The 24,887-nt window shown below is 38.8% G+C and overlaps 2 protein-coding genes across 2 annotated transcripts in view; one reads left to right on the top strand and one right to left on the bottom strand.

The window, feature by feature from the left end:
- The window catches only part of CTPS2 (CTP synthase 2), a 63,971-nt gene that overhangs the window by 11,468 nt on the left and 27,616 nt on the right, over nucleotides 1-24,887 (top strand). Inside the window, exons 9-12 of the mRNA XM_010140823.1 lie at nucleotides 3,762-3,850; nucleotides 4,644-4,738; nucleotides 5,475-5,537; nucleotides 6,154-6,197. Coding sequence (XP_010139125.1) covers nucleotides 3,762-3,850; nucleotides 4,644-4,738; nucleotides 5,475-5,537; nucleotides 6,154-6,197 — 291 coding nt within the window. The remainder of the gene's footprint in view (nucleotides 1-3,761; nucleotides 3,851-4,643; nucleotides 4,739-5,474; nucleotides 5,538-6,153; nucleotides 6,198-24,887) is intronic.
- On the bottom strand, nucleotides 11,477-13,735 carry S100G (S100 calcium binding protein G). The gene is made up of 2 exons (XM_010140822.1): nucleotides 13,604-13,735; nucleotides 11,477-11,590 (listed from the first exon to the last, which is right to left on the bottom strand). The coding sequence occupies exons 1-2, from the start codon at nucleotides 13,733-13,735 to the stop codon at nucleotides 11,477-11,479; spliced, it is 246 nt and encodes an 81-aa protein (XP_010139124.1).

A 24,887-nucleotide genomic window follows, 5' to 3' on the forward strand; every position in this document is an offset into this window, starting at 1 on the left:
GATTCTAATGATACCAGAATTGGGCCATAAACATACTTTCTCCAAGATAGTAGTTCCTGGAATAAAGGGCTATTTAGGGATCTAATTTGTCTCATTTTAGTAAGAATAGGAAGTTGAACTACAAAAGGGAAGGCTGTTACCAGCTTTCTCACTGGTGGAACTATCAGTTTCTGGTGCTGAGTTTTTTTGCTAGGGATGGCACTTCTGGGGCAGAGAAGCAGCGTGGAAGTGCTTAATGGCTACAGAGGACAGTCTAGCAACCTGCGGTAGTAAATGGTCGCAGAGTATCAGCAACTGCCTGCTGCTTTAGAGTGATTCATTAAATGATATAACATAAATTGATCAAAGCGGGCAGTTGCAGGCTGTAGTGCACCAAGTAGATTTTGGTCTCTGCCTGTCTCTGATCAAAGTAAGTTTGTATGTTTATGCACTTTGATAACTGCTGAAAATTGCTGAACACTGTGATCCTTGATCATTCCCTTTCTTGTGAAATAAAAAACGTATTAGAGTGAAAGTTCCAGTCTGTTAAAAGCTATTCGTTAGTTGCTTAGAAAATTCTTGTGTGAGGAAAGCAGACTGTTTCCATTCAGAGAATCACAGAATCATCTGGTTGGAAGAAACCTTTAACATCATCGAGTCCAACTGTTCACCCTCCACTGCCAGCGTCCCTAAACTATGTCTAGAAAGTTTTTCACTGGAACTAGTATCTTTTTGATGAGGAAGGTCATTAATATCCAGGATGGCTTCACAGGTTGCTAAAACAGACATAGCCACCATTCTGTTGATTCAGTCCTTCTACCCCAGAAAGAATCCATGGGAACTCCTACAACATCTTGAGGCACATATGTACTTCAATGAAGCATAGAGTAATGAATATATGGGAGTCCTGCTTACAGTGATATTTCAAATATCTTTCAGGAGGAGATGAGAAGTTCCCTAAACCACAATATGAAAACTGCATACTCCACAGTATGGAGTTGCTGATATAAACTCCATACTAAAGAAGGAGTTTTATATCAGAAACATGGTAACATACTTCTGTTTCCTTGAGAACACAAATCACCAGGAATGCATTACCTCGGGTGTTTTTTGTTTTCCATGACATGTTGACATGTTGGATAAGGTGATTAGCCCTGAGTCAAGATAAACAGTTATGTTTTGTACCCTCCCATCAGTGCTTGGTTCTGATGAACTATTGATCAGATGGTGAAGTAGTTGCAGCAGCTTGTGATGATGTAGCATGTTCTTTTCACTGTGGTTTGTGCTGCTGTGGGCTCTGAAATCACCCTGTTGTTTGCTCACAGTATCATTCTGCTGCTTGTCAAGCACATCAGTCAGCTGCAAATCCTTAAATCCTTCATCTTTTGCTTCTCATTGTTGATGTAATGCCAGAACCTTTTCAAGTAGGGTAGGCATGCAGAGATGCACAAACAACAGCAAATCTCAATTATATTTTCTGTAGGACTTCCCTATGAGAGAAGTGGGTTGATTTATTCTCTGGGGAGGGGAAAGGGCCCTTCCTATCAAGAGAAAATGAAAGAAAACTGAAACTAGGTATCTTAATGTCCTTCTACTCTTGTCCTCTGTAAGATTATGCCAAATGTTGAATAGTACAGAGACAGAGAACTGGTTGCTACCTATCATGTAAAACAGCTAGGGAACCTAGCTAGGAAACAAAAATAACCTTTAGGAAACGAAATAACTTCATGTTTAATAAGAGGAAATGTTTTTCTGCATAGTAGGGAGCTTAGGCATAGTGTTCACAGCTAAAAAGTACCTCTGAAATTATAAGAACTAAGCAGAATCCAAGTAAATGTAATGTGTTTATGTGACCAAGAAGCCAGTTGGTAGATACAATGGAAAATATAATGCCCCCCCCCCCAAAAAAAAGATGTATAGATGTGCTACTTAGTAGATGTATTCATGTGCTACCTAGTGACATAGTTTAGTGGTGGACTTGGCAGTGTTGGGTTGAATGTTGAACTCGAAGATCTTGAAAGACCTTTCCAACCTAAATGTTTCTTTGATTCTGTGACTCGAAAAGGACAAATTTGCACCAATCTTCAAAAAAGGCAAAAAGGAGAATCTGGGGAAATGGCAGGTGGTTAGCCTCACCTCATTCCCTGGGAAGATTATGGAGCAGATATTCCAAAACAATCTGTTTCTGTGTGCATGAAAAACAGTGAGAACAGCAAGAATTAATCCCTGAAGATTTTCAGATTCTGACTGGAAATGGGCCTGAGCAACTTGCTCTAATTTGACCTGCTTTGAGTATGGGGCTGGGCTAGAGACCTCCCAAGGCCCTTTCTGACCTACGTGATTCTAAGTAGTGTTTTACACTGGCAGCTGCACAGTGTGAGATTTTTATGATATGTAAAATACAGTGTGTTTTGCTTTTAGCAAAACAGTGAAAGGTGCCAGGTCTGCAAATATGTGGTTAGCTTTCTGTGCAGCTGGTCTTAAGTTTTCTGGGGCTGTTGCATTAATACGCATGCGAATCAATGATTGCTGGAACTCCAGTGCGGCGCCGAAATGCTAATAGCCAAGGGCTCCCTCTTGCTGTATTTACCTGCATGTGCTAACCTCCTTTTTAGTGTTGTTGTCCAATGGCTCTCTGTATAATCCTGTGTTCTAAGGGAACTGCTTTATATTGTATATGGCATTCAGCTCATAACCTAGCATCCACATACCTGAATGACGACATGTTGGTGCTGCCTGAAGTGGTAAATGTAATGGCTCGGTATGTTTGGCAAGGAAGCTGCACTTAACTTCAACTGTAATTAGTTTCTCTTTCCAACTTCCCAGCGCGATCAAGTGTCCTTGTAGGTGATCCTACTATCCTACTAGTAACATTCATAATTAGTTAATTTTCTGTTGTATTTTTGGTGCCTTCTAGAGTGTGGGAAAAGTAGAAAATGTTTGCTAGAAGGTAATCCCATCTGGAAAACTTTGAGCAACCTTCTTGTCGGTTTCATTTCTCCGCACACAAATTAGTCCTGTCATTTCAGATGATCTCGTCTTTTATGGGGGATGGACTCTACGCAGGATGCTATTAATTATATTATTCTGAGAAAATGACTGACAAAACCAAGAATCAAACTATGCCACCTCACTCATTTGTTCTAGTGGTACCTAAGGAGCCATGCTTCTTAATGGCAGGAGAGATTCTAAAGCAGTATTTCTAGTAGGACGTAGCTAGTAGAGTAGCTAGTGAGTCTGTCTCCCTCTACAGTTGATGCTTTCACAACAGTTCCCAAGAATGCCTTTCTCCACAGCTAGGCAATGCAGGTTTATCCAGTCTTATGATAAGATTAGATAAACTGTGGCACCCAAAAGCTAGGAAGGTGAACGCCTTGGCCACATCTCATTTGGATATCAGGATAAGGTCAGCACTGCCCCTTGATTGGTGCCTTGATTTCGATAAGAACAAAACCTGGATATACAGTTATGTATCATTCTAGCAAGTCTGCTTACCTGGAGGGCAGCAAAATGAGGACTGGGGACAGAGAGAGCTTTGGAGCTACCTGCGAAGAAGAGGGCATGGGTTGCTGCAACAAGAGCAAATACTTGGTCTTCAGAGCAAATGCTGGGTCTTCAATGAAGTTGTTATAGGTTTATTGGGCAATTCACTTGAAACTGTAACAGTTTGTCTTAATGTTATTGAGAGGTTGGCTATATATGTTGTATATATAGAAGTTGGTGTATATATGCTGTTCTTTCTGTGGAAGAAAAGACTTTCATTGAGTATTTCTCTTTATTAGTACATAGATTCAACAGAACTTGAACGTTCTATGGAAGCAGAGAACTCAGTGAAGTATCACCAGGCGTGGCACAAACTGTGCAAAGCAGAGTAAGTGGCACTGGGTATTCTGTACCTCAAGTGCATTTCATGTGATGAAAAATGCTTCAGTAAATAATTTCTCAATGCATCAAAACAACTGTTACCTATGTAAAGGGCTAGATGCGCATGGCTGGTGACCAGCTACAGACATAGCAAGTTATAGTATCAACCTATATCCTTGAACTCTGCTTTAATCCCTTTAGATAAGTTTTTGTTTGGTTGTTGTTGTTTGGTTTGTTTTGTTTGTTTAGAGGTTTTGGTTTTGTTTTTTTTTTGTTAGGCTTCCTTTCCAGTGCAGGTTAGTTGTGAAAGATTTTTCTTTGTCAGCATGCATCATAGGGAAAAGCATAGGGAAGAGGTAGTTAGATAAATGCTGGTGACACTCTGCAAACGCCTCTGTTAAGAATCATTGCCAGGATTCTGATTTGTATTTGCAAAGGGATGTTGTTTGTTGTCAAAATGTATTTCATTTCTTCAGTATTAGTTAGTAGACATAAAGTTTTGGTGTTAAGATTCCGGAGTAGTGAATATGTAGTTAGTTTATTTGAGCAAAATGTATTTAAGCAGTGGTAATTTCCCTGTGAAGCATAAGGTTGGTCAGATGAGAATTGGGGTGGGTAGATGAGACAAATCTCCAGATCTAGAGTTAAATTCTGTGTATTCTGAATGGTCATGCCAAACGTGCTTTTTGTGGATTGTGCTTGCTTTGTTATAACCTCAAAAGTGTTTAATCAACTTGTATGGACTTGCTTTGGGGGCTCAATTCTACGTGTTGGTTGCATTATATGTGTTGTCATTACAGTGGCATTCTGGTCCCAGGAGGGTTTGGAATTAGGGGAACAGAAGGCAAACTCCAAGCTATCTCCTGGGCAAGAACAAAGAAAAAACCTTTTCTTGGTAAGATCATTAGACTCAGAAATTGCTGTATTTTGAAGGTGTATAGCAAGATAATTGCTAGCAAGGTAAGTGATTTAATTAAAAGAAAAACCCAATAAGCCCACACTTGGGAAGGATCCTGTCTTAGGGAATTACATGTGCTGTTGTGAATATTTGCCTTGTGAACAATGCCCAGGGTCATACTCATGTAGTACATCTGCTGTATAAGGAAGGAAGAAAAAGACTATTCCCTATTCCAAAGGTTTTATTTACTGTATTCACATTTTATGTGGATAGCCTTTGCATCTCATTGTAATTAAATCAGCATCATTACAGATATTAATCAGTGTGCAGAAGACATAGGTGTCTTTGGTATATTTTATTATGGTCAAGTCTGTAGATGCCATCTGGCCTATAAGCTAAGTGCTTCTGAAGCTTTGGTTCCTACTCCACAATTCTTACAAATTTGTAACTACCTACTTTGACTAGTTGCCAAAGCAAAATTTAAGTCTGGATATACCTAGGAGGGAAGAAAAATACTTTTGAAAGGGCTTGAAGCACAGAATTGTGTCACGTATTTAGTGTGCCAAGTTTGAAGAGTGAGTTTTACATTGAGCAGCCATTTTTGTTTTAGCTTTTTGAAAGTCTAGGCGTGCACTCTTTGTACCGGCAGTCCAGTCGAAGACAGAACAGCAAGTACTTTGTCAGTCCTGCTCTTTGACCTGTTAAATTCTGGGGGTTTTGTTTTCTCTTCTAGGAGTTTGCCTGGGAATGCAGTTAGCAGTTGTAGAATTTGCAAGAAACTGTTTGAATTGGAAAGGTGAGCTCAGTGTGCCACTGTGAATTTGATTTGCTTAGAAGAAATTTGATTCTCTATGTGAAAGGTATATCTATTATTAGAATTATTATATAGATCCTGTATGATCATTAGGTACTTAGCTCTTGCAACACCATCATTTTCAGCTAAGCACCCTGTGCTACCTTTCTGTACAAGGGAGTAGGAACTCTTATCATCCAGGTTGCTTGAAAGCTGCTTCTTGGTCTAATGAGTGTGGGAGAAAGTGTGCCTGTGGTTCACCTCTAGTCTTTTTCTGGAGTGTGTGGGTGGTGAGGAGTAAAAAGTGAGAATAAGTTTTCTCACTTGCTTTCATTAGTTGGAGAAGCCAAATCACAGTCGTTGCAGTGTGAAGAGATTTAACTCACCAGTGAATTTCTACCACTAAGAGCTCAGAGGGAAGTTTGGGGAATTAGGAAAAGAAGTGTCTGTGACTGAAGTCATATGCTTCCTCTGACTGCTTCAAAAGTGGTACAGTATGTGTGTCAACATGTAGCTTAAATGCAGGCAAGCCTTAAAATGCCACAGGACAGTACTCGTGAGTTGTAGTCCATATAGAACAATGGAAGTGTACTGTGTTTGTTTGGAACTTCTTTTTCAGATGCAAATTCTACTGAATTTGACCCAGATACAAAAAACCCTGTTGTAAGTACTGATTTTTTTTTTCCTGCATACATTTTGTGAATATAGATCTTTTGTAAAAAGAGAGTTACCTGTGTGTAAGTTAAGATCTATCTGTACATTCATGTGGTAGGACGTGAAGAGGTGTCCACTGTCCCTATTCAGTATTCTTTGAAGAGGTATTTTCTTTTAATAGTCCCTTGCTCTCATCTGCTCTCTTCCGTGATTTGCCTTAGCTTTATTTTTGTTATTTTTCTAGTAGTTTCTTTGGCCGTAGACTGATGCTGGGAGTAGACAATAATGATTACGTTGGCTTTACTTGAGAATAAAGTATAAATGGAAGCCGGAAAGTGGAGCACAAAGCTATTATCATAAGTTTATATAAAAACATAAGAATCATATAGAAAGCTGTTGAAAAATTCTCATCTTTCCTTTGTATAAACAATATAAAAACCCACTACACTCCTTGTCTTCCATGCATCTCATAGGCCTCCTTTTGAGAAAAATTTCAATGCTGTAGGTAGGACAGGGTTCTCTGTATCATATATCAATAGGAGAATTTTAGAGTGGAGTTCTTCCAGGCATCTCCTAGTTCAGGAGAACATGGTATCACAATAGCATAATAGTAAAACTTAAAAAATTTCAGTGAGAGGGTTTATAAGAAAATGAACAGAAATACATGTGAGAAATAAAGCAGTATCTTGGTGTAAGATGTAAACACCTGTTCTAGTGATTCATTAAGTGGGTTCCTCATAATGACCTACTGTTTCTGTATCAATTTCCTTCAAAAGAGTTTTGTTGAAATTTGTAAGTAAAATACTTTTTTTTTTTTTTAACATCATCTTGGTCTGAAACCTGGAAGTAGGAAGTATTTAAAGCATTTGACCTGTTTGTCAAGATTGTTTATATGCGTAGGAGAGATAATCTAGTCTGAACTTTTGAAGGTAAGTTAGAAACCTTCAGAGTGTCGGTGTGAGACTTGCTGCTAAAACCTGGTGGCATTTGAAAATGTCCTCAGGTGAACAAAGGTAAACTTTGCATTTGGCATCAATTTTGTGGGCTTGCCATTGTAAGAGATCTCTTCCTTCACCCTTCCTGAATGTACGGAAAGACGTACTCTTTCACTGGAGGGGTCAATTTCGTGCTAGCAGTATGTTTTAAAATGTGGAAGATGTTGAAAGCTTCCTGTAAACTTGTTGGGAAGCGAGAGGGACAGTACTGGAGACTGATTCTGGGGCTCTTTGTTTCTAGGGCTTTTTAGTGACAGATGTAAACTTCTCGTGACCAGGTTTCAGCTAGTCACCTCAGGTCCCTCTTCAGGATACACTGAGATCAGCAGGAGGGGATGAGTCACCCTTCGTATCTGCCAGTTTCTCTCCATTATTCTAAGGAATAGCAGCTGGCTCCAGTGCAGAGCTCCACAGCTGGTCAGGAACAGGGCTGCTTTTCTGCTGCAACCCTGCCAGCAGTTTCTTCTATCACAGAAATCGTAGTGCGCATTAGTACAATATACCTATAGGACAAAGTTTTATTCCACAAGTAATGGAGTGATTTGCAGTTTGCGTTCAAGGGCAAGTAAGGTGTGTATGTTAAAGAGGAAATTATGTGGACATAAAATTAAGAAACTAATGGAGTGAATGTATGTATCGTAGAAGATTAATACAGTGTTTACAATTGAAGCAATATGCTTACGTGTGTGTAATGGATGTTCTTTTGTTCTGAGCTACAGTAAGGTTCTGAAAATTGTTATTACCAATCATATTTCAGCATCTTAATCTGATCTTTGACATCTTAGTTCTGGGTGAGAAACATGTAAATCATTCTAAGGGGGAAATTTGCACTATCAATAATTTTAACTACTAAACAATCTCTTTTAGCAGAATCTGTCTTGTGCTGAGAACAGTTTAGATATTCTGTATAATTACAAATCAATAAAAACGATTGGAAGAGAAGCAGATTAGTGAAGCTTGTGAACTAGAGAACTCATGTAGATGTTTCATTATCCAAGAAAGTTAATTGGAAACACCACATCAGCACTGATAATGTCTTGTGATGCCACTCTGTGCTAATTTAGGACAAAAGCAGTGTACTTTTCTGTTTTGTTCATTCCCGCTCCTTTGGAAACATTTTACTTTTAAGAAAAAGAGGGAAAAAAAGACAGAAGTTCAAATATGTAGTTTGGCAGGGGTACTCAGAGGCAACCATAAAATGTGTAGTTACTTACATCCTTTCTTAATTTATTAAACATTCAAATACTCAGAACTGTTCTCACCAAAGGTGAGAGTTTCTTCTAAAGTGCATTTAAAATAACTTGGTCTACTTTGCTTCCCTTTTGTCTCCATCTATGGAAACTTGAACCTTTTTTATTAGAAATAGAAACTGAGATTGTCAAGTAATCATGTAACTGAAAATTAGGCTTCCAAAGGAAAAACAGGTGGCTGAAATAATGAGATGTGATATTACTGGCAACTGTCTCTCTCAATGAAAATAACACAGTTATCGTACTATAGAAGAGCATTGTCTGCATTAGTAAAAAGTTTTGAACATCATAAAAGGTTCTTATGTGGTGAGGCAGTTGTGACTTGTTCTGTTTTGAACAATAACAAATGCACAACTGAATATGCAGATTTAGAGAGCTGCCTGCAATGCTGAATATCTGTGTCATTTCAGCTGTTCATCTATTTCTATTACCATTACAATAATGTTGCTCCACCTGGGTTCTGCAAAAGCACCCATGAGTAACTTTATATAGGAGGCAAACCCTGTATAACCCTGCATTGCTTATTTTGTGGAATGTTGATAATAATTATATTTGTGTGTAAAATGACTGCAAGTATTTTAGCGTTAAAATGTCAAATAACTTTTTAAAAAGTAGTAGTTTCTGCATACACAAAATGGAAGTTAATGACTTAATAATGTAAACCAGCAAAAGTGGTGTTTTTAAAATACTGTAGGAGAAAAAAAATCCTAAAGCTGAGTATCTATGCAACGAAAACTTAAAGGCCGTGAGACCTGGAATTTGAAAATATTCGTAAGCTGTGATTTATAATCTGTGTTTGAGACACTTGAAGTTGCTATTATATATTTTCATTTAGGCTTAAATTAAAAATGTGAACTCTGAAGGAAAAAACCCCCAACCTCTGATATGGCAGTTATCTGTATTCACCAGACCATACCATTTATCAAAACACTACCTTAAGATTTTGGCTTCAATTCCGCTTTAACACATTTGATTTCAGTAGGGAAAATGAGGAAGTTACATGAACACTGATCACTGTCCCTCAAGTTCTTGATCTCATCTTTGCTGATTATTTTCAGATCACATTCCTATTATATTTATATTCTTAAGCTTTCCGCTTTACTTTCTAACCTTTTGGATAATAATAATACATAAATCGTTCCTGTTCTTTGCAGGAAGATAGCTGTTCAGAAAAGCAATGCATTTGCTTGAGAGTAGGGCTTAGCATGAGTATTCTGTTGCAAATGATAATTTTAAAATTAACTCTTTTAAAGGGAAATTGTATAGTCTGTGAACTGCTAATGAAATGAATTTACTGGATGGCAAAAGAGTTACTTGTTTTGTTCCATTTCCTTCTATTTCCTCAACTATTAAACTTAGATTTATTTTTTTCATAAACTTTTATGTTCTTTGTCAATTTTGTTGCAACTGCATCTAATACTGTTCTAAGAAAAAAAAAAAAAGACTGTTTCCAGAAATAATTCTAACACACTTAAAAAAAATTTGAATTAGCTGATTTTAATTGTTACTGTTGTTCTTCATGACCTATTGCATCTTGTGTAGCATCATGAAGCTTCAGATACTGGGTAAAATAAGTGCAATTTCTATAGACTCAAGAAATTGTGCAGAAATAGATTTTGCCAGTAGGTGACACTCTTATAACATGTTTGTTTCCTGATGTCCACTTTTCCTATTCAGAATGTCAGTAACCTGATTTAATTAAAAAATTTCTAAGGTCGTCCAGGAGATGAAAATGAATGTATGTCCCATTCATGCAAAACCACCTTTTAGAATTCTGTTATCTTGCTTATGTGTGAGAAGTGACTAACACAGTTTAGTAGGCCAGTGTGTGTGTGGGTGTATTTGAAATCAAATTTCTGAAATCAAAGCAATTTTTTTTCCATAAACCTGAAACAAATACAATTATTTTCTTTTCTTCCAAGAACTACAGCACATTTTAATTGCTGAAGGGTCTGTGTAAAAGAGTAGCCCAGGTGCTTGTTAGAACATTCATATCGTGTTTAAATACCATAATTTTTGAAGCTTCTGTTCATGCATCACTGGTGTGGAGTACTTTATTCCTCATTTCCATGAAATGGAAATTCAGGGATAGGAACCGCTGTAGTATGGGATCTTGAATGCACTTGATAGGCCTTGCAATTAAGTTGAGTCTTTAAGTCCTTGAGTAACTCTAAAATCTGACTGATTTATCAGGATAACAGATGATGTTCGTGTTAAAATTCAGTTCAAAATTCCAAGTTCTCTAGTGGGATTAGTGCCTAATCCACTGAGTTACTTGTCTTCAAAATTTCCGTTCTTCTAATGTCTCTTCTTTTTCTCTAGTTTCTTCTTAAAGCAAATAATAATGCCCACAAATTACCTGTATAAAAATGTATATGTCACAGGGAATCATACAACGAAAAGGTTAAAACTGCACCACATAAATGCAATGAATGTTTTAATTACAACAGCACTCACTCAGTTCCTATATATACTTATGTATATATTCCCACTTACAAGAGTCATAACAAAAAATTACTTACTATGTAAATATAATTTAAAATGAACATGTAATGTTACAGTCCTCATACTTAGCATTGTTATGTTGTTATTGAAAACCTTTACGTTTCAAAAATTTGAAGTGTTTATGGAAATGTCGACTTATGTGGATGATGAAACTTAACCAGGAGGAGTACTGGATAATTTACAGTCGAAACATTCATGAAATGGAATGATACATCTTTCCATTTATGTGTTTTAGAAACCATTTGATTTGAATTGCTCTAGGGGTTCAATTAACAGCTCAGGTAAAGTTTGTTAAAGTCTCAAACGTAGTGTGAAATTAAAACAGGTATTCGTGAACTAATTGTGAGGCAGCTTAGCTGGAAAGTGTGGCTAGCGAATGTGCAGGAAACACAGTACAAGACATACTTTGTTATATGTCAAATCTTTATTCTGTATGTTTTAAAATCGTAACAGGTCTGTGGGTTTAGGTGTATGTGTAATATATGCTAGCACCAGGGTCGTCGTCTTCAAAGCAGTGATGCTCATTCTTGCAGATGCCTTACTGTCCTGTACCAGTTATCTTTTTCACAATCATCACAAACTCATCAAAGCTGACACTTCCATCGTTATTTTTGTCCAATGATTTAATTATGTTATCAAGTGAGAATGCATCCTGTTTTTATAGGAAAAGAATTAAAAAAAAAAAAAAAAAAGAGGAGAATGAAATAAATAGGTTGCCACAACTATTTTCCTATAAGGAGTATTGCCAAGAAGTGATGCAGTCAATAACAGTTAGTGTTACTTGAAGGTGTTGCCAATAGCGTTGTATTTACCAGTCTTACTGGTTAAACTGGAAGTACAGTGCCTGCTATCATCTGTCAAAAATGTTACCAAAGATAAAATAAGTAGTATCAGGTGTTACTCAGGTTACTTCAGTCTTGTGGATGAATTTGGAATTTAGAAAACGGAGCAGGTGGAATAGCTGCAGCATGTACATAATTGCCAATAAAAATTAATATACATACCACCTACTGCTTTATTAGACACTAATTTGGGCCCTGCATACACTATTTGAAAACACGTTGCGACATTCATTAGGCTTATGGACTTCTTTCCCTCCCCTTTTCTCCTCTTTCCTAGGAATACTGTATTCACTGTGAAAAATTCTTGCTAATGTATTGAATCTAGTTAGATTATTAGCTCCTTTTATTTGTTGTGTCTGCATCTAACATCCTGATGCAGTGAGTATTCTGATAACCAGCCTGATCAGGGAAGTTAAATAATATAAAGCCAGGTTGATTTGTAATTTAAATTTTTAAAGTGGTTTTTTTTTCCTCATACTTTATGTCTGTGCAGGTTTTGTAATGTCCTGTCCTGCTTTTATGTCAATTTATTATGGTGCCATATATTTCTGCAAGCAAGAGTAGATGCTTGAAAATGTCTCATAACCAGACAGAAAACATCAGTATTGCTTTTCCTGAACACTTTAATTTCCACATATCTGGGAAATGGATATGGTGCTGAATTGTCTAAATATAAAAAGCATCATATTTCTGCATTTGCCATCACATTATTTTTTGGCAATTAATTTCTGACATGTTTTTTAAGGGAAAAAAACTTTTGAGTTTTATTAGGGTGTGGTTGGTTTGTTTTTTCAGTTAGCCACTTCCTGTTAATGAAGTAACTGAATTGGATTACTGTAGTTATCAAAATACTGTTTTTTTTTCTATTGAGGTGCAACTTCTCTCAGACCTTTGGCCAAAATTGCTTCTGTTAGTCATCCAAAACCACAGTACTTCAGGATTTGTCTAGCAAAAGAATCTAAATTGAGTCCAAATGCAGTTCAAGAAAGGTCTAGCGGAGAATATGTATGAAATCAGAACCTAGATACTTTCCAGCTACAGGAATTGAGTATTTCTCTCTTGAGCTTGTAATAGAGATGCCACTCTGTTCTTTATGTGGCATCTTTCTGGAATGTCAAACCTTCTTTTATTTTGTGATGGTGGGAACTTAATCCAGATAGAAATGTATGTTTGTTTGTTTCAGTCTAAATAATAAATCTTGAATCTAAAAAATAATACAGAAAAATCTATAAACCAAGTAAATCGGTAGGACAATTTTAAAAGTAAGAGACATGAGCCAATTTCTAAGACTCAATATTCCAGATGAAATATGGCTTACATAAAAAACCTCAAGCAAAACAGCATCTTAGATTTTTTGCATTTTATTTAATAGGGCTTTGTTATAAACTCTCTACTCAGCAGATTGGAGCTACTGTTCATTAATGTGAATGAAGTTTTGTAAGTCAACCCTTATTTAAGGATTATTTATGGAGTCAGTAAAACCGTTTGGACACAATAATCATAGAATGCTTTGGGCTGAGACGCCTTAAAGATCATCTAGTTCCAACCCCCCTGCCATGGGCAAGGACACCTTCCACTAGACCAGGCTGCTCAAAGCCCTGTCCAACCTGGCCTTGAACACTTCCAGGGAGAGGGTATTCACAACCTCTCTGGGCAACCTGTTCCAGTGTCTCACCACCCTCACAGTGAAGAACTTCTTCCTAATATCTCATCTAAGAAATAATAAATAATAAGAAATAATCTGCCTTGCGACATCATTGCCTGTATTTCCTTTTTCCTATCCATTTTAGAGGAAGCACAGTGAATATAAGAATGAAACTTACCTTCAGATACTGTGCAAATTGATTCTGAAGCAGATTCTTCAGCCCACCAACGGACAGTGCACTGGTGCTACCCTCCATTAAAGCATACTGTGTAAAATATTTCAGAAGGTTATCGCTGAGTAAATGTTCCATGTTTGTCAGGTGTTGTCTTGGAGAATAACTGCAAACACAGTAGACAGTAACAGTCCTGTGCATCAGAATTTTGGCATACATTTTACACCCTGTTTGCTGGTTTACTAACAATGTGAAATGATTAATATTTAATCTAGATGAAAAGAGTTGTAAAACTGGATCAACTCTCCCAAGAAAAAAAAAAAAAGATTTGAAACACCTGATATGTTTAGGTTATGCTTACCTCACTCAAAATCCAGAGCTTTCAAATGTATCCAGCCGAAGTGAGAGTCTGAGAATGGGGCAACTTTTATAGTTGTTTGCATGCTCCACCCTAATTATGAAACTAGCATTTGTCATTGAGTCAGAGCACTAGTTTTATTGTGTTTTCAATGGTCAAAGGAATAGGATACTTTAACATTAGAAATGAGTAATGTATTTTTTTTAATCTCTGAAAGGGGTTGGCATCAGCATTCACTGCTGCATTTGATGTAGGTTTACTTGGTCTTTATAGGTCATCCTGGAGAGGTTTTCTCTCTTGAATTTGTGTATTTTACTCTCTTAAATTTGTGTATTACCACACCCAAAGAATCCTGAAAAAGGCTCCTATGGGGATATGTATAGCATTATATAATGGACTTTGAGAAAATGATAAATATAAATGTTGTAAAAAGATCCAGACCGATAAAATATGAAGACGCTACTTGTTCTTTGGGTGAGTTGCTAAACGCCAGTGCCAGAGTCAGTTCTCCAAATTTTGTGTTATTTCTTAGTGCAGGAGAGTGATGAATTTCCTCTGGGATAAAATGTTGGTGGCTACTGTTAAGAATCAAGACACTCTATGATGTGAGTGGAAAAAGACTGAAGCATTCTAAAAGGGAAGGGTGAATCTGAGGTTCTGGAAAACAGCTTCTTCCTGGGAACACCTTCATAACTCTGTCATGGTCTGCAGGTGTTGAAAGCATGTTCCACTGATGCTCTGTGGGGCATTTTCGAAAGATTTTCAGCCTGTGGTTGATGCTTCATGACCTGACAGCACTGGTTTTGCCACTACTGAGTTGCTGGCTCTGGCTGTAGTTTCTCATCTGTCTGTTGTCTGCAGTTGTCATTTTTTAGGGCTCAGCCTCATGGTCTCTTACTAGATCTTTCACCTGGTGTATCACTTACTGAGAATCAATCATCATTGCATCCCTTATAGCTCTGAGCCAAGAGCTTTGTGGGTCTGCAGGAGATGCATAGGTTGGGAGGGATGTTTTTGGAACGGCAGGTGTATGGGTCTAGGGTTCCATTACAGGTAAGTAGGCAGTTTCCTGAGAAGACTAGGCAAGCTTTGCTAGGTGAATCATGTAGGTGAACACCTTGCATTAGCAGTCTGCTTGCGTGGGCTTATACTCATTTCCAAAGTGTCAGAGAGAAGAGTATGAGAAGAGTCCTCCAGAGAACATGTAATTCATTCTTCCCTTTGCCCTTTAACATACCAATTTCCTGTCCATCTCTTTTTGGTTCAGATTCTCCTGTGGGAGTCCTGGTTCTTGCTTCTACTCATCTTTTCTTGACTTTCTACAGTTCATTCCCATCCTGCTTGAGAGGCAGTGTCCAAAACTGTACAGCTTGTTCACCACTCTGGGCACTCACGGCGCTGCAGATTCAAATAGTGCCCGAAGCACTTGGTTGAAGAGAACCTCTATGTCATTTTACAGGGAGGTGGCAGTCTACAGGTCTTTAATAGTGGAAGACCTTGTCAAGTTTCTTAACAATTTATTTCGAGGTTGTTGTGGGGAGGACAAATACAGTGATTTCCGATGCAGTGCAAAAGTTTGGCATTAGCTTGAGTGTCAGAGAACTGGGGTGAGACATCCCCCAATCTCTGTGCAATTCAACTGAGGGATGAATCTGGAAATTCACTTTCTCCTATGTCTGCTTTTTGACTCAAGAGAAAGTTGGGAGCTGCTGCTGTCATCCATCACTAGCAGAACATCTACTGCTGCTACGGTAGATGGTGGTAGAAGTGCAGTCAAGTATTGATATCCTGGTCTAGGATGCATTGTATTGGTCAAGTCCCATGTGTTGTATGGAGCAAGTCCGGTACACTGAACTGGGGCATGAACTCTTGGGTTGTTTATGACAGTAAGTCCTTCCTCTTCTTTCTCAAACAAAATTAAAAAGAAGCATATGACTCTTTCTCCTTCTGTCCTGTTTTCCACCTTTGGTAGATGAAGAAATTTTCGTAGTAGTCCATAACCAAGGGACCTCCTAAAGCTTCTGCTCACCACCTGCTAAATCTTGCCTTCAGCTTCTGCCTGTGGTAGCCTCACCATGCTTACTGCTTTATCCTTTTGGAAGCAGCGTCAGGAAGCTGGTGTGCCTGATGTGTGTTGTTGACATTACAGTATTTGGAAAACTTCTTTTTAAACATTCAAATGACTTGTCTTGTAGCAAACGCACTTCTCTGTCTTGAAGGTGTAGTAGTAAGATGCTTAGTAATGTGGAAGAAAAACTGCATTTCGAGGGATCACAACTCAAGGAATTCAGCACGTTAGCCTTCTTAATTTGTTAAGGGTTCATTAAAGAACACCACCTAATTGCAGAATAGCATAACCAGTTTTACTGGAACTTCTTCCCATGGAAGTGAGAGACCAACGTCTGGAAATTCAGGTGACTTACTCAAGAGTTGCACAAAAGTTGCATGCCGAATCAGGGGATTAATCCAGTCACCTCCAATGAGCTTTATATACAAGGCACTGTAATCTCTGAGAGACTATCTGAATTGAGAGAGTGGCAGAGTTGGGATTTGTAGTTTGATCTCCCAACTCTAAATTCTCATTTAGACCACAGTGCCTTCCTCCAATAATTTGTGAGTCGTCTCTGAACTCTATATCGGATCAGCAATTGAACTCAGTTTGACAGGCCCCATTATGCTGTCTTTGCCAGAAAACTGCTTTGTGGGACATAAGTGCTATTTTGAAATAGGTATAATTTATCCAGCACAACCCACCAATGGCAGAATGATATCCAGGAGTAAGGAACTCTGGCCACTGACCAAGAATTTGATCAAAAGTAGGGAAAAATAATACGAGGGCTGCTCTGAAAGCAGTGCCTCCTATTTTATTACGTTGGCCCATGACGCCAGAGCTGGCTGTTGGTGGCAGTAGAGGTTGAACCTTCCTGCCAGCATTCCGTTAAATTCTGTTAAATTCTGCCATGAGACAGACGGCAGCAGAGGGACAGTCTGACAGCATGGCCTCTGACGTGGCAGTGCGTATGAAGCAGAGTGTGTAACTGAGTTCCTCCATGTGGAAAAAATTGCACCCACTGACACTCATCGATGCTGCTGAACATTCGTGGAGACCAAGCAGTGGGTGACGGCACAGTGAGGGGGTGGGTGGCGCATTTCAGCAGAGGCGAAGGTGGTGGTGGGTCCGCTCCACCAGTGCAGATTTTTGAACCAGCATAGCATGCATGCTCTTGTTCATTGCTGGTGAAAATGAGCAGCTAGTGGTGAGGACTGTTGAAAAATAGTGTTTTGTTGCTGAGAATCTGCTCTAACAGTGTCATTGTGCTCTTCGTTGTATTTTCCATGTAAATAAATAGGAGGCATTACTTTCAGAGTGACCTACGTGTATCACTGTTGCCGCTGTTAGTTGGCGTGTGACTAGCAGATAGCAGCATTGGCCTGTGTTGGAGAACAGCACTTGGTACCAAGCTTTCATGTCTGTGCAAGCTGATGCACATCATAGAAGCAGCAGTCCAGCTTTGGTCACAATGCTTTGCTGCTCTTTCTTGGATGTATGAATATATGTAATTCCTGCAGTTTATGATGTAATTCAATCGGGTTTCCCCTGGACTAGAGAAATCATGTTAGTAAGCACCATATCCTTTTGGAATAGACATTGTTATTGTAGCTTATGTACAAAGCCATTATCAAAAAACCCCCGAAGTTGGTGATATGTTTTAAGTCTGTTTCGGGATGCTCGACACACACGTGTATGTCCCTGTGATGATTGCGTTGATTTCTTTAAGTGATGGTGTCTGCAGGTTCCATATTCACTCAAAACAGGCTGTTGCTGAGTATTGCCCTAGTGAATTGGTTTGCTGGCATATTTGGAGCAAGCAATTCCAGTCACACTGGAGAGTACGAGAGGACAAGCTGGGATGTCTGAAGTTTGGGCACCACTGCTAGTGGTGAAGCTTATGGCATCATGGTCACATCGTCTTCAAGCACGTTTAATGATGGATTGAGATGCTAACTCAGGTGCTATCTCTTTTTGCCGTTGTCACGTCCTTCCTGCCACCATTGATGGCTGAAGGGTGTGTGAATCTGTGCTCCTTGTTTACCTTAACATGCTGCACTATAAATTGGGTCTGTATGCTATTCATTGACGCTGTTGGAAGGGACAGGGCACCTTCCACAGGGGTGGAGCTGTCACTCGAGGGCAGCAACTATCTCGGTCATCCTGTTTAATCCTCAGCTGATAGGTTAACGCCCTAACCCTCCAGTATTTTTCCACCTTCCTCAGTGTATTTTCTTATAGCAGCATCACTGTTACTTGTATCTGAGCCCAACTACTTTAAAGCTAGTTGAGCAATCTCTGTGAGGCTCACATTACAGCCTGACTACAGGAAAGAAATGTCTGCTTCAAGATGAAGTTGGCTATACTTGAAAGTGTATTTTTGTGGTTGTTATGCATTTGGAAAGAAAGAGCAAAAGGTGGGAAAGAAGAGATGGTGATTCTGTGCTTGGTATTCTCTTATTTCTACTTGTATACTTCATGTGCATCGTCTCTTGTTTCCAGACATCAGTCACTAGATCAAAGCCCTTTGTTAACTTTGGTTACTTTCTGGAGTGAAAGTAGAGAAAGATGATGGGGCAATTTAAGTGAATTGGGCTGAATTAGGGACTCTGTGGAACATACGATTCCTTATCTGATTTGCAAGGAAATCTTGTATAGGTGTCAAGTAAGTTTGATTTCTTATTGAGTGAAGAAGCAGAGTAGTATTTACATAGAACTAAGGCTAGTATAAAGAATGTACATGAATGTATGCCTATGGTAAAATACTAGTCCCCTTGCTGCATCTGAGGTTAAATATGGGATATGAACAATTGGGAGGAATACAGTTTTTGAAATAGTTGTACTGTAGATAATTTGCAAATAATAAAAGGAAAGCTGTGAGATGCAGATGTCTGCTGCTGCTACCATGATGTGTGCAGTAAGGGCTTTGGTGAGTTCTGCAGAGAATCAGTCCTGCAACTGCAGTCATTTTCAGATGTTCTGCACCGTCTGCAAAAACAAAAAGGCTTTAAAGTTGGGTTACTGATAGTCAGTCTACCACACGGACCTTTGTTGAGGTGTGTGTTGGCAGATGTGGGAGGGCAAACAGAGGAGTTGTGATAGAACTTTTGAATGTTGCCAGTGCGGTGTGTTCTTACTGTCAGGCTAGGAGAAGACAAAGGGCAGACCGAGTGAAGGAACATCCAGTTAACAAATTTTCTGAACAAGATCAAATAATTATGGGTGAGTTCAGCAAACTGCACTACAGCCATTGTAGAGAACCTGTATTGCTTTGAGGCATGCAACTGTTAGATATAAGTTGAGGATGGGTCGTAAAATCCTTTATGTGTCACAGGTGATGCATTCCTTATGTTAAAATTGCCATTGTTTGTAAATCCTCCAGTGCTGACATGTAAAAGGGTTGTCTCATGTCACAAATTAAGCTTGAACTATATGAGTTATCCTGACAAGAGGTTTTTCCGGGCCCTCCCTTGTGACGTATACCTAATGAGATGTGGAAGGTGTCTCCCTAAAACAGCTGGGTGTGGCTGCTACAGGGGTGAATGATTTAATATGATGCGTTGTTTGTAGTCAGCTTTAAACTGGTGACGTGTTATTCATTGTGGCTGTATGCGTCAGCTTTTGCTCTCATGTACACATCTGGCAGACAAGCTATTATATCGCTGAAACTCCTTGTAATGTAGATATTCTATGTTACATGAGGCAGTTTCGAGGGAGAATGAGTTTCAAGAAGATGTTTTATCCTTCCACTTTCTGAACCTTGGCTCTTGCAGCAGTGCAATATGGTCGTTACTGCCAGAGGTGAAATTTAGTTAGTATAAATACTAAACCCCTAAACATTTTCCTTCCATCCTAAACTTGGATTTGTTTTTTAGGGTTCTTAAGAGTGATCAAAAATGTGTAAATCTCCATTTCAGCAAAGCACATATGGATTTATGAGGGCAAGACGTTTTGCTGAGTTTAAAGTGGGGCAAAGTAACTGTAAGTACGGTAACGCTGTACAAGGGCCTCTAGGAAGTTCATTATTTCGTCTTTCAGCTGTCCTCTAACCTTGGAGATGCCTGCACTCTCTAGATGCATCATCTGTATCTAAGAACCCTACCTCACCCTGAAAGCGAAATCAATGAGCAGAGATAGAATCAAGTACTGCAGTTTGTTTTCAAAGTGTAATTGTTGCTCTCGACAGTGCACACCTGTTGGACCGTTCAAAAGAGGTCTAGAGGTGCACCTACCAAACGCAGGGCACACAACGTAGGAGTTACTTGGCGCTGCGATGCCTAAATCCCAAATTGATTCTTACTAGTAAGAAACTGCTTTGCCCGGCTTTTCTTGCCTACAAATATCTATAATCTGTTTTCATGCAAGTCCAGGACTACTGTCTGTGAATGTAATAATCCTTCTAGTGAGTCAGGAATGGCATACCTGGTTGTCTTGATCCTGGAAGGGCCTAATCCATTATGTATTCTTACCTTTTGTTTAATATGATTTGATAGAAGGGGGTCTGATATACGTACCAGTGTGCACTCTTGTCTGGAGGTCTTTATACACTGGTTTGGGACAGTGGGCCCTCAGCACAGTTTCAGTACTCAAGCCCCTAGAAATCGGGCACTGAGATCTCTTATCAGAATCGTGCTGCAGTGACTCTCTAGGTCACTGTGACCCTGCTGCAGCTGTGCTGGCCTTGCTGCTGGAGTAGAAGGGAATTACAGAGACAGTGCCACAGTACTGTGTAAAGGTGCTTGTGCTAGGTAATGACCACCTGCTTTCCTCCAGGTAAGTCTGGGGATTAATTCCCTCTGATTGAATCTTTGGTTTTCCTTCATGTCCCGTGGCACTAATCGGCACCCATGAGAGGTGTTCTTAGGGAGAAAGAAATGGAAGTCATGTTGCAAGCCTTCTTTGGTATAACAACCTCTGAATCTCAGTTCAATTTCTTTATCTTCAGCACTCTAAGAACAACTAGATCAGCCTTGCCGACCTGATCAGGCTCAGCAGCACAAAATGCAGAGGCAGAGAAATAAATAGCATAGTGGCAAAAACCTCCGAGCTCCCTCTTTGATCTGGAGAAAGTCACTTATATGTACTAGTTTAGCTCTAGCAGTTACTAAATCTCTGTCAGAAGACTGAAAGTGTGCCATGGCATGTAAAATCCGAGTATTAGTGGTATTCTGAGATACGTTTCATTATCAATGTGAAGCATAACAAAAATGATATTACAAAGTAATGGCTTTACCTCTGGTATACAAATCCCTCTGTTAGCAGTTTGATGTGTCGATTTGTAGATGTAATAGATATTTGCTAAATTGTTTTCAAAGGAAGACTGTCTTTAAGTAAATTAACATGAATAACTTTGTTTCAGTTCTGTCTGATATGAGAATTTGGGACAATGGAAGCAAAAGTCTGCTAGGGAAGTCTCCCCCTGCCCCTTTTTAGACCAAGTCAAGAGTTGCCCTGGGACATGAGGGAAAACCAAAGATTAAATCAGAGGGAGCTAATCAGGTTTACAAGAAGAGTAGTGGTTGCCTTATTGACAATATAGAGCAAACAGTTGTCTAAATATTTTATATTTTATTATGGCTAAATGAAAGAAATTAATCTATTGATACTTAAAAACTCCTGTAAGTCAAGCAAGGATAGTGCTTGTGTACCTAGCCTAATTATAGCTTTTCTAATTACCTAATGTGATTACTAAAGCAAGGCCAAGTTATAATAAATTCAGTAAGTAACAGCAGTATTAGTTTGGAAGTTCTCAGTTTACACAAATGAGCTGTTTATAAACAACTATAAAAGAGAACTTCAAATAGGTAGATTTGCACTTTGTTCTAAACTGAAATTAACACATTATCCATGTCAGTCATAAGTCATTTCTTAGTTGTGCTAGTGAGGAACTAGCACAATCAATTAAGTTGAATTTATGATTCAACCTTAGAGCTAGTTCCATTTATTTTAGGTTAGTGACTAGTCTCGCCTTCATCACAGAAGGGCTTTGCTTTTTGCTTTTCCTTCTTTACTGTAATACACAGAATTTCACAGCTAGGCTGTAAGGGATCACAACTGCAAGAAGCGTCTTGGGATTCAGAACAAAGAGCGGAGGAGATTTTGTAAGAAAGTTTTAAGTGTCTTTGGCTTGTAAGGGTTTGCACCAGGTGCAATGTGAAACTCAGCCTATAGGCTAGCATCAGTTTGGAACAGACCAGTGTTATCCCCAAGACACCTGGGTATCCTCTGTGGCCTTTGTATGTCAGAGCTGACAAAACATCAAAGAACAGAGAAACATTGGTTTTCCTCTGTGACATTACAGTTATTTTTTCCCATCACCTCTGCACACTCACCTTCTGTTGTCCATCCTATCCAAGCATCAAAAAGCCCTAATATCTAGCTATGAAGAATCTGGAATTATACATTTGAAAATAATGAAAATATATGTATAAAAACACTTGGTGATTATTGCATTGTGGCTAAAAGATAATAGAGATTTAATTAGCTGTGGCTTCCATTGATATTATCAATTGGCCTGGCTACTTACAGAGAGCCTGTGTAGGGATCGGAGATGTAACTTGCCATGAAATTGTTACTGTTGGCCTTCACTGATGAGAAGGAAGCCCAACAGTTGCCCAAGAGCCTGGGAAAAATACCAGTATTGCTCAATCTGTAAAGCGAAAAGTAAGTTTTGACAAATCACAGCAGACATGCTGTGACTGCAAAGAACAGAGATCAGCAGCCATTGCTTTCTTGCACAGCTTGGCTTTGTGCAAAACTTTTTTATTTTGTGGCAGAAAAATATTTTAAGTAGAGATAATTAGAGTTCTTGCAAGGTTTGTGTTGTCTTGCTGTTTCACTGTGAATGTGGAATAGTAAGTGATGGTATTACAGAAACTATGAATTCTGTAACGCCAAATGAATTACCATTTTTGAAATTCAGTATCATTAGCACCATTATGTGGTGAATATATTTATATTAGCACCTTCTCACCCAACTTAACTGCTTTTCACCTGTGTTTTCTGTGCTGAAACTTAATTGACGAGATACATTTAATCATCTTTATCTTCTTGGGGGCATTAGAGACTCAGAACTTAAGCAAACGACTGAAAAAGTTTCTAAAAATTCTTTCATCAGTGAATTAATTTAATTTCTTCTTCTTTCCACCACATCCTTGCAAACTCAGCAAAACCTGAAGTTTGACTGGCAAATTTACCTTTATTTGAGATAACCAATTAAAAGGAAAGAACACTGCTTTCCTCGTAGAACTCGGATTGAACCGATGAATTATGTGTGTGAGCTAAGCACGCTGAGGGTTACACCACAGGCAGGCAGTGCATTCGCTCTCCTCCAGTGCATTTCGTGGTATCACTTTTACTTAAGGAAAGCACGCTGAGTCACACCACAGCTCCGCCTAGACCAAAGGCCCGTTTTGGCCCATCACCTGTCTCCATTGCCATCGGTACGTGCTATCTGTGGGGGAAATACCACAGAGCAGCTGTATGGTGATGCTTCCCCATTATATTTTCTTTTTTCCTGTAACTTACAGCTCAGTTGTTTTCAAGACAGATAAGACTGAAGGACCTGAACTGCACAGTATAAACTGTGGCCAGCACAGACATAAGAAGCATTACAATGGTCTCCTCTGTTGTGGTCTGTCTTCCTTTTGTAATTCCTTATAATGCTGGACAGGTTTTGACCGTTACTGAGTGTTCTTCATCATAGAACTATCTGTTGTAGTCTCAAGGTCCTGTTCCTGAGAGGCTGTGATATGAAATTAAGCTTGTTTTATACCCTGTGTGTCGCTTTATAGTTGATTCTGTGGAATTCCACCTGGCATTTTGATCACTAAATTTCAGAAGATCCTTTTGTGATTCTTCGTAGTAAGCCCTCATTTTTATTACCCTCAGTAAATTAGATGTTATCAGCAGGCTGACAGCTGCTGTTCATTCTTGTTTCTTTTTATCAAGTTGAATGTACTATTCTTAGAGCCTTGTTCAACTCTACTAGTGACTTTTCTCTGCTGTGAAAAATTGTATTTTCTTCTAATCTTGTACTTTTAAATGTATTTTATGTGTGTCAATCCCAAAGCTGCTTAGCTTTTTACAAAAGTCTTTGATGCTATACGTGTCTTAAACATCTGTTAGAAGTCAAAGTGGACTTTGATTGTTAACCAAATATCCCTTATTCGTGTACTTTTCCTCTGAAGAACTTCAGTAGCTGCGTGACAGACAACTTCCCTTTATATAACCTTGGTTGTCAGTGTCCCAACCTGTTAGAGCTGCCCAGGTGCCCCCTAGTTCTACATTTTTGATGAAGGTTCTTCTAGGTTGTCTGGCACAGACATCAAGTGTTTCAGACTATAGGTCTCTGTATCTCCTCTGAAGCATTTGCCACTTTGGAATCTTTGGGTGACAAGGCTGATGACAGGTTGTTCACCACAGTTACTAGATCAGTTATTTGACCCTTCCGCTCCTTTAAAATTGAGTGAGTACCGTGTTTCCAGTGATTTCTTACTGTCTATTGTCTGTTTGTTTTGTAACCACCTCTTTTAACACTTCAATTTGAGATGGGTGCATTACAGCCTCTCATGAAAAAAGATTTTTAGCTTGGGAATGTCATTCAAGCTCCTTGACAGTGCACACAAGTAGAATGCTCGCTTTTTTATGCTGCGGCCATAGCTTCGAGTATGAGTTTTTGTTTATTGATAAGCTTTACAATGCCAGATTTTTCTCCTTAAATGAAAGTGAATGAAAATAATTTACTCTTAGTTATTGATGCCTTTTACAAGTTGCTTCTCAAGTATTTTGGGGGGGAATAATGATTTGGTATTTATGTATTTAACATAAAAGTATTTGTATTTCTTTATATTCATTTGGACATAGATACAGTTTTCGTGTAG

This window comes from Buceros rhinoceros, unplaced genomic scaffold (assembly GCF_000710305.1).
Source record: "Buceros rhinoceros silvestris isolate BGI_N320 unplaced genomic scaffold, ASM71030v1 scaffold29947, whole genome shotgun sequence".
Classification (NCBI taxonomy): domain Eukaryota; kingdom Metazoa; phylum Chordata; class Aves; order Bucerotiformes; family Bucerotidae; genus Buceros; species Buceros rhinoceros.

Bases quoted from the DNA above. Each gene is read 5' to 3' on its own strand.
- S100G (XM_010140822.1), bottom strand. From the start codon at position 13,735: ATGGAACATTTACTCAGCGATAACCTTCTGAAATATTTTACACAGTAT. The intron at 11,591-13,603 runs GTAAGTTTCATT...CTATAAAAACAG, and splicing joins AATTTGCACAGTATCTGAAG to GATGCATTCTCACTTGATAA.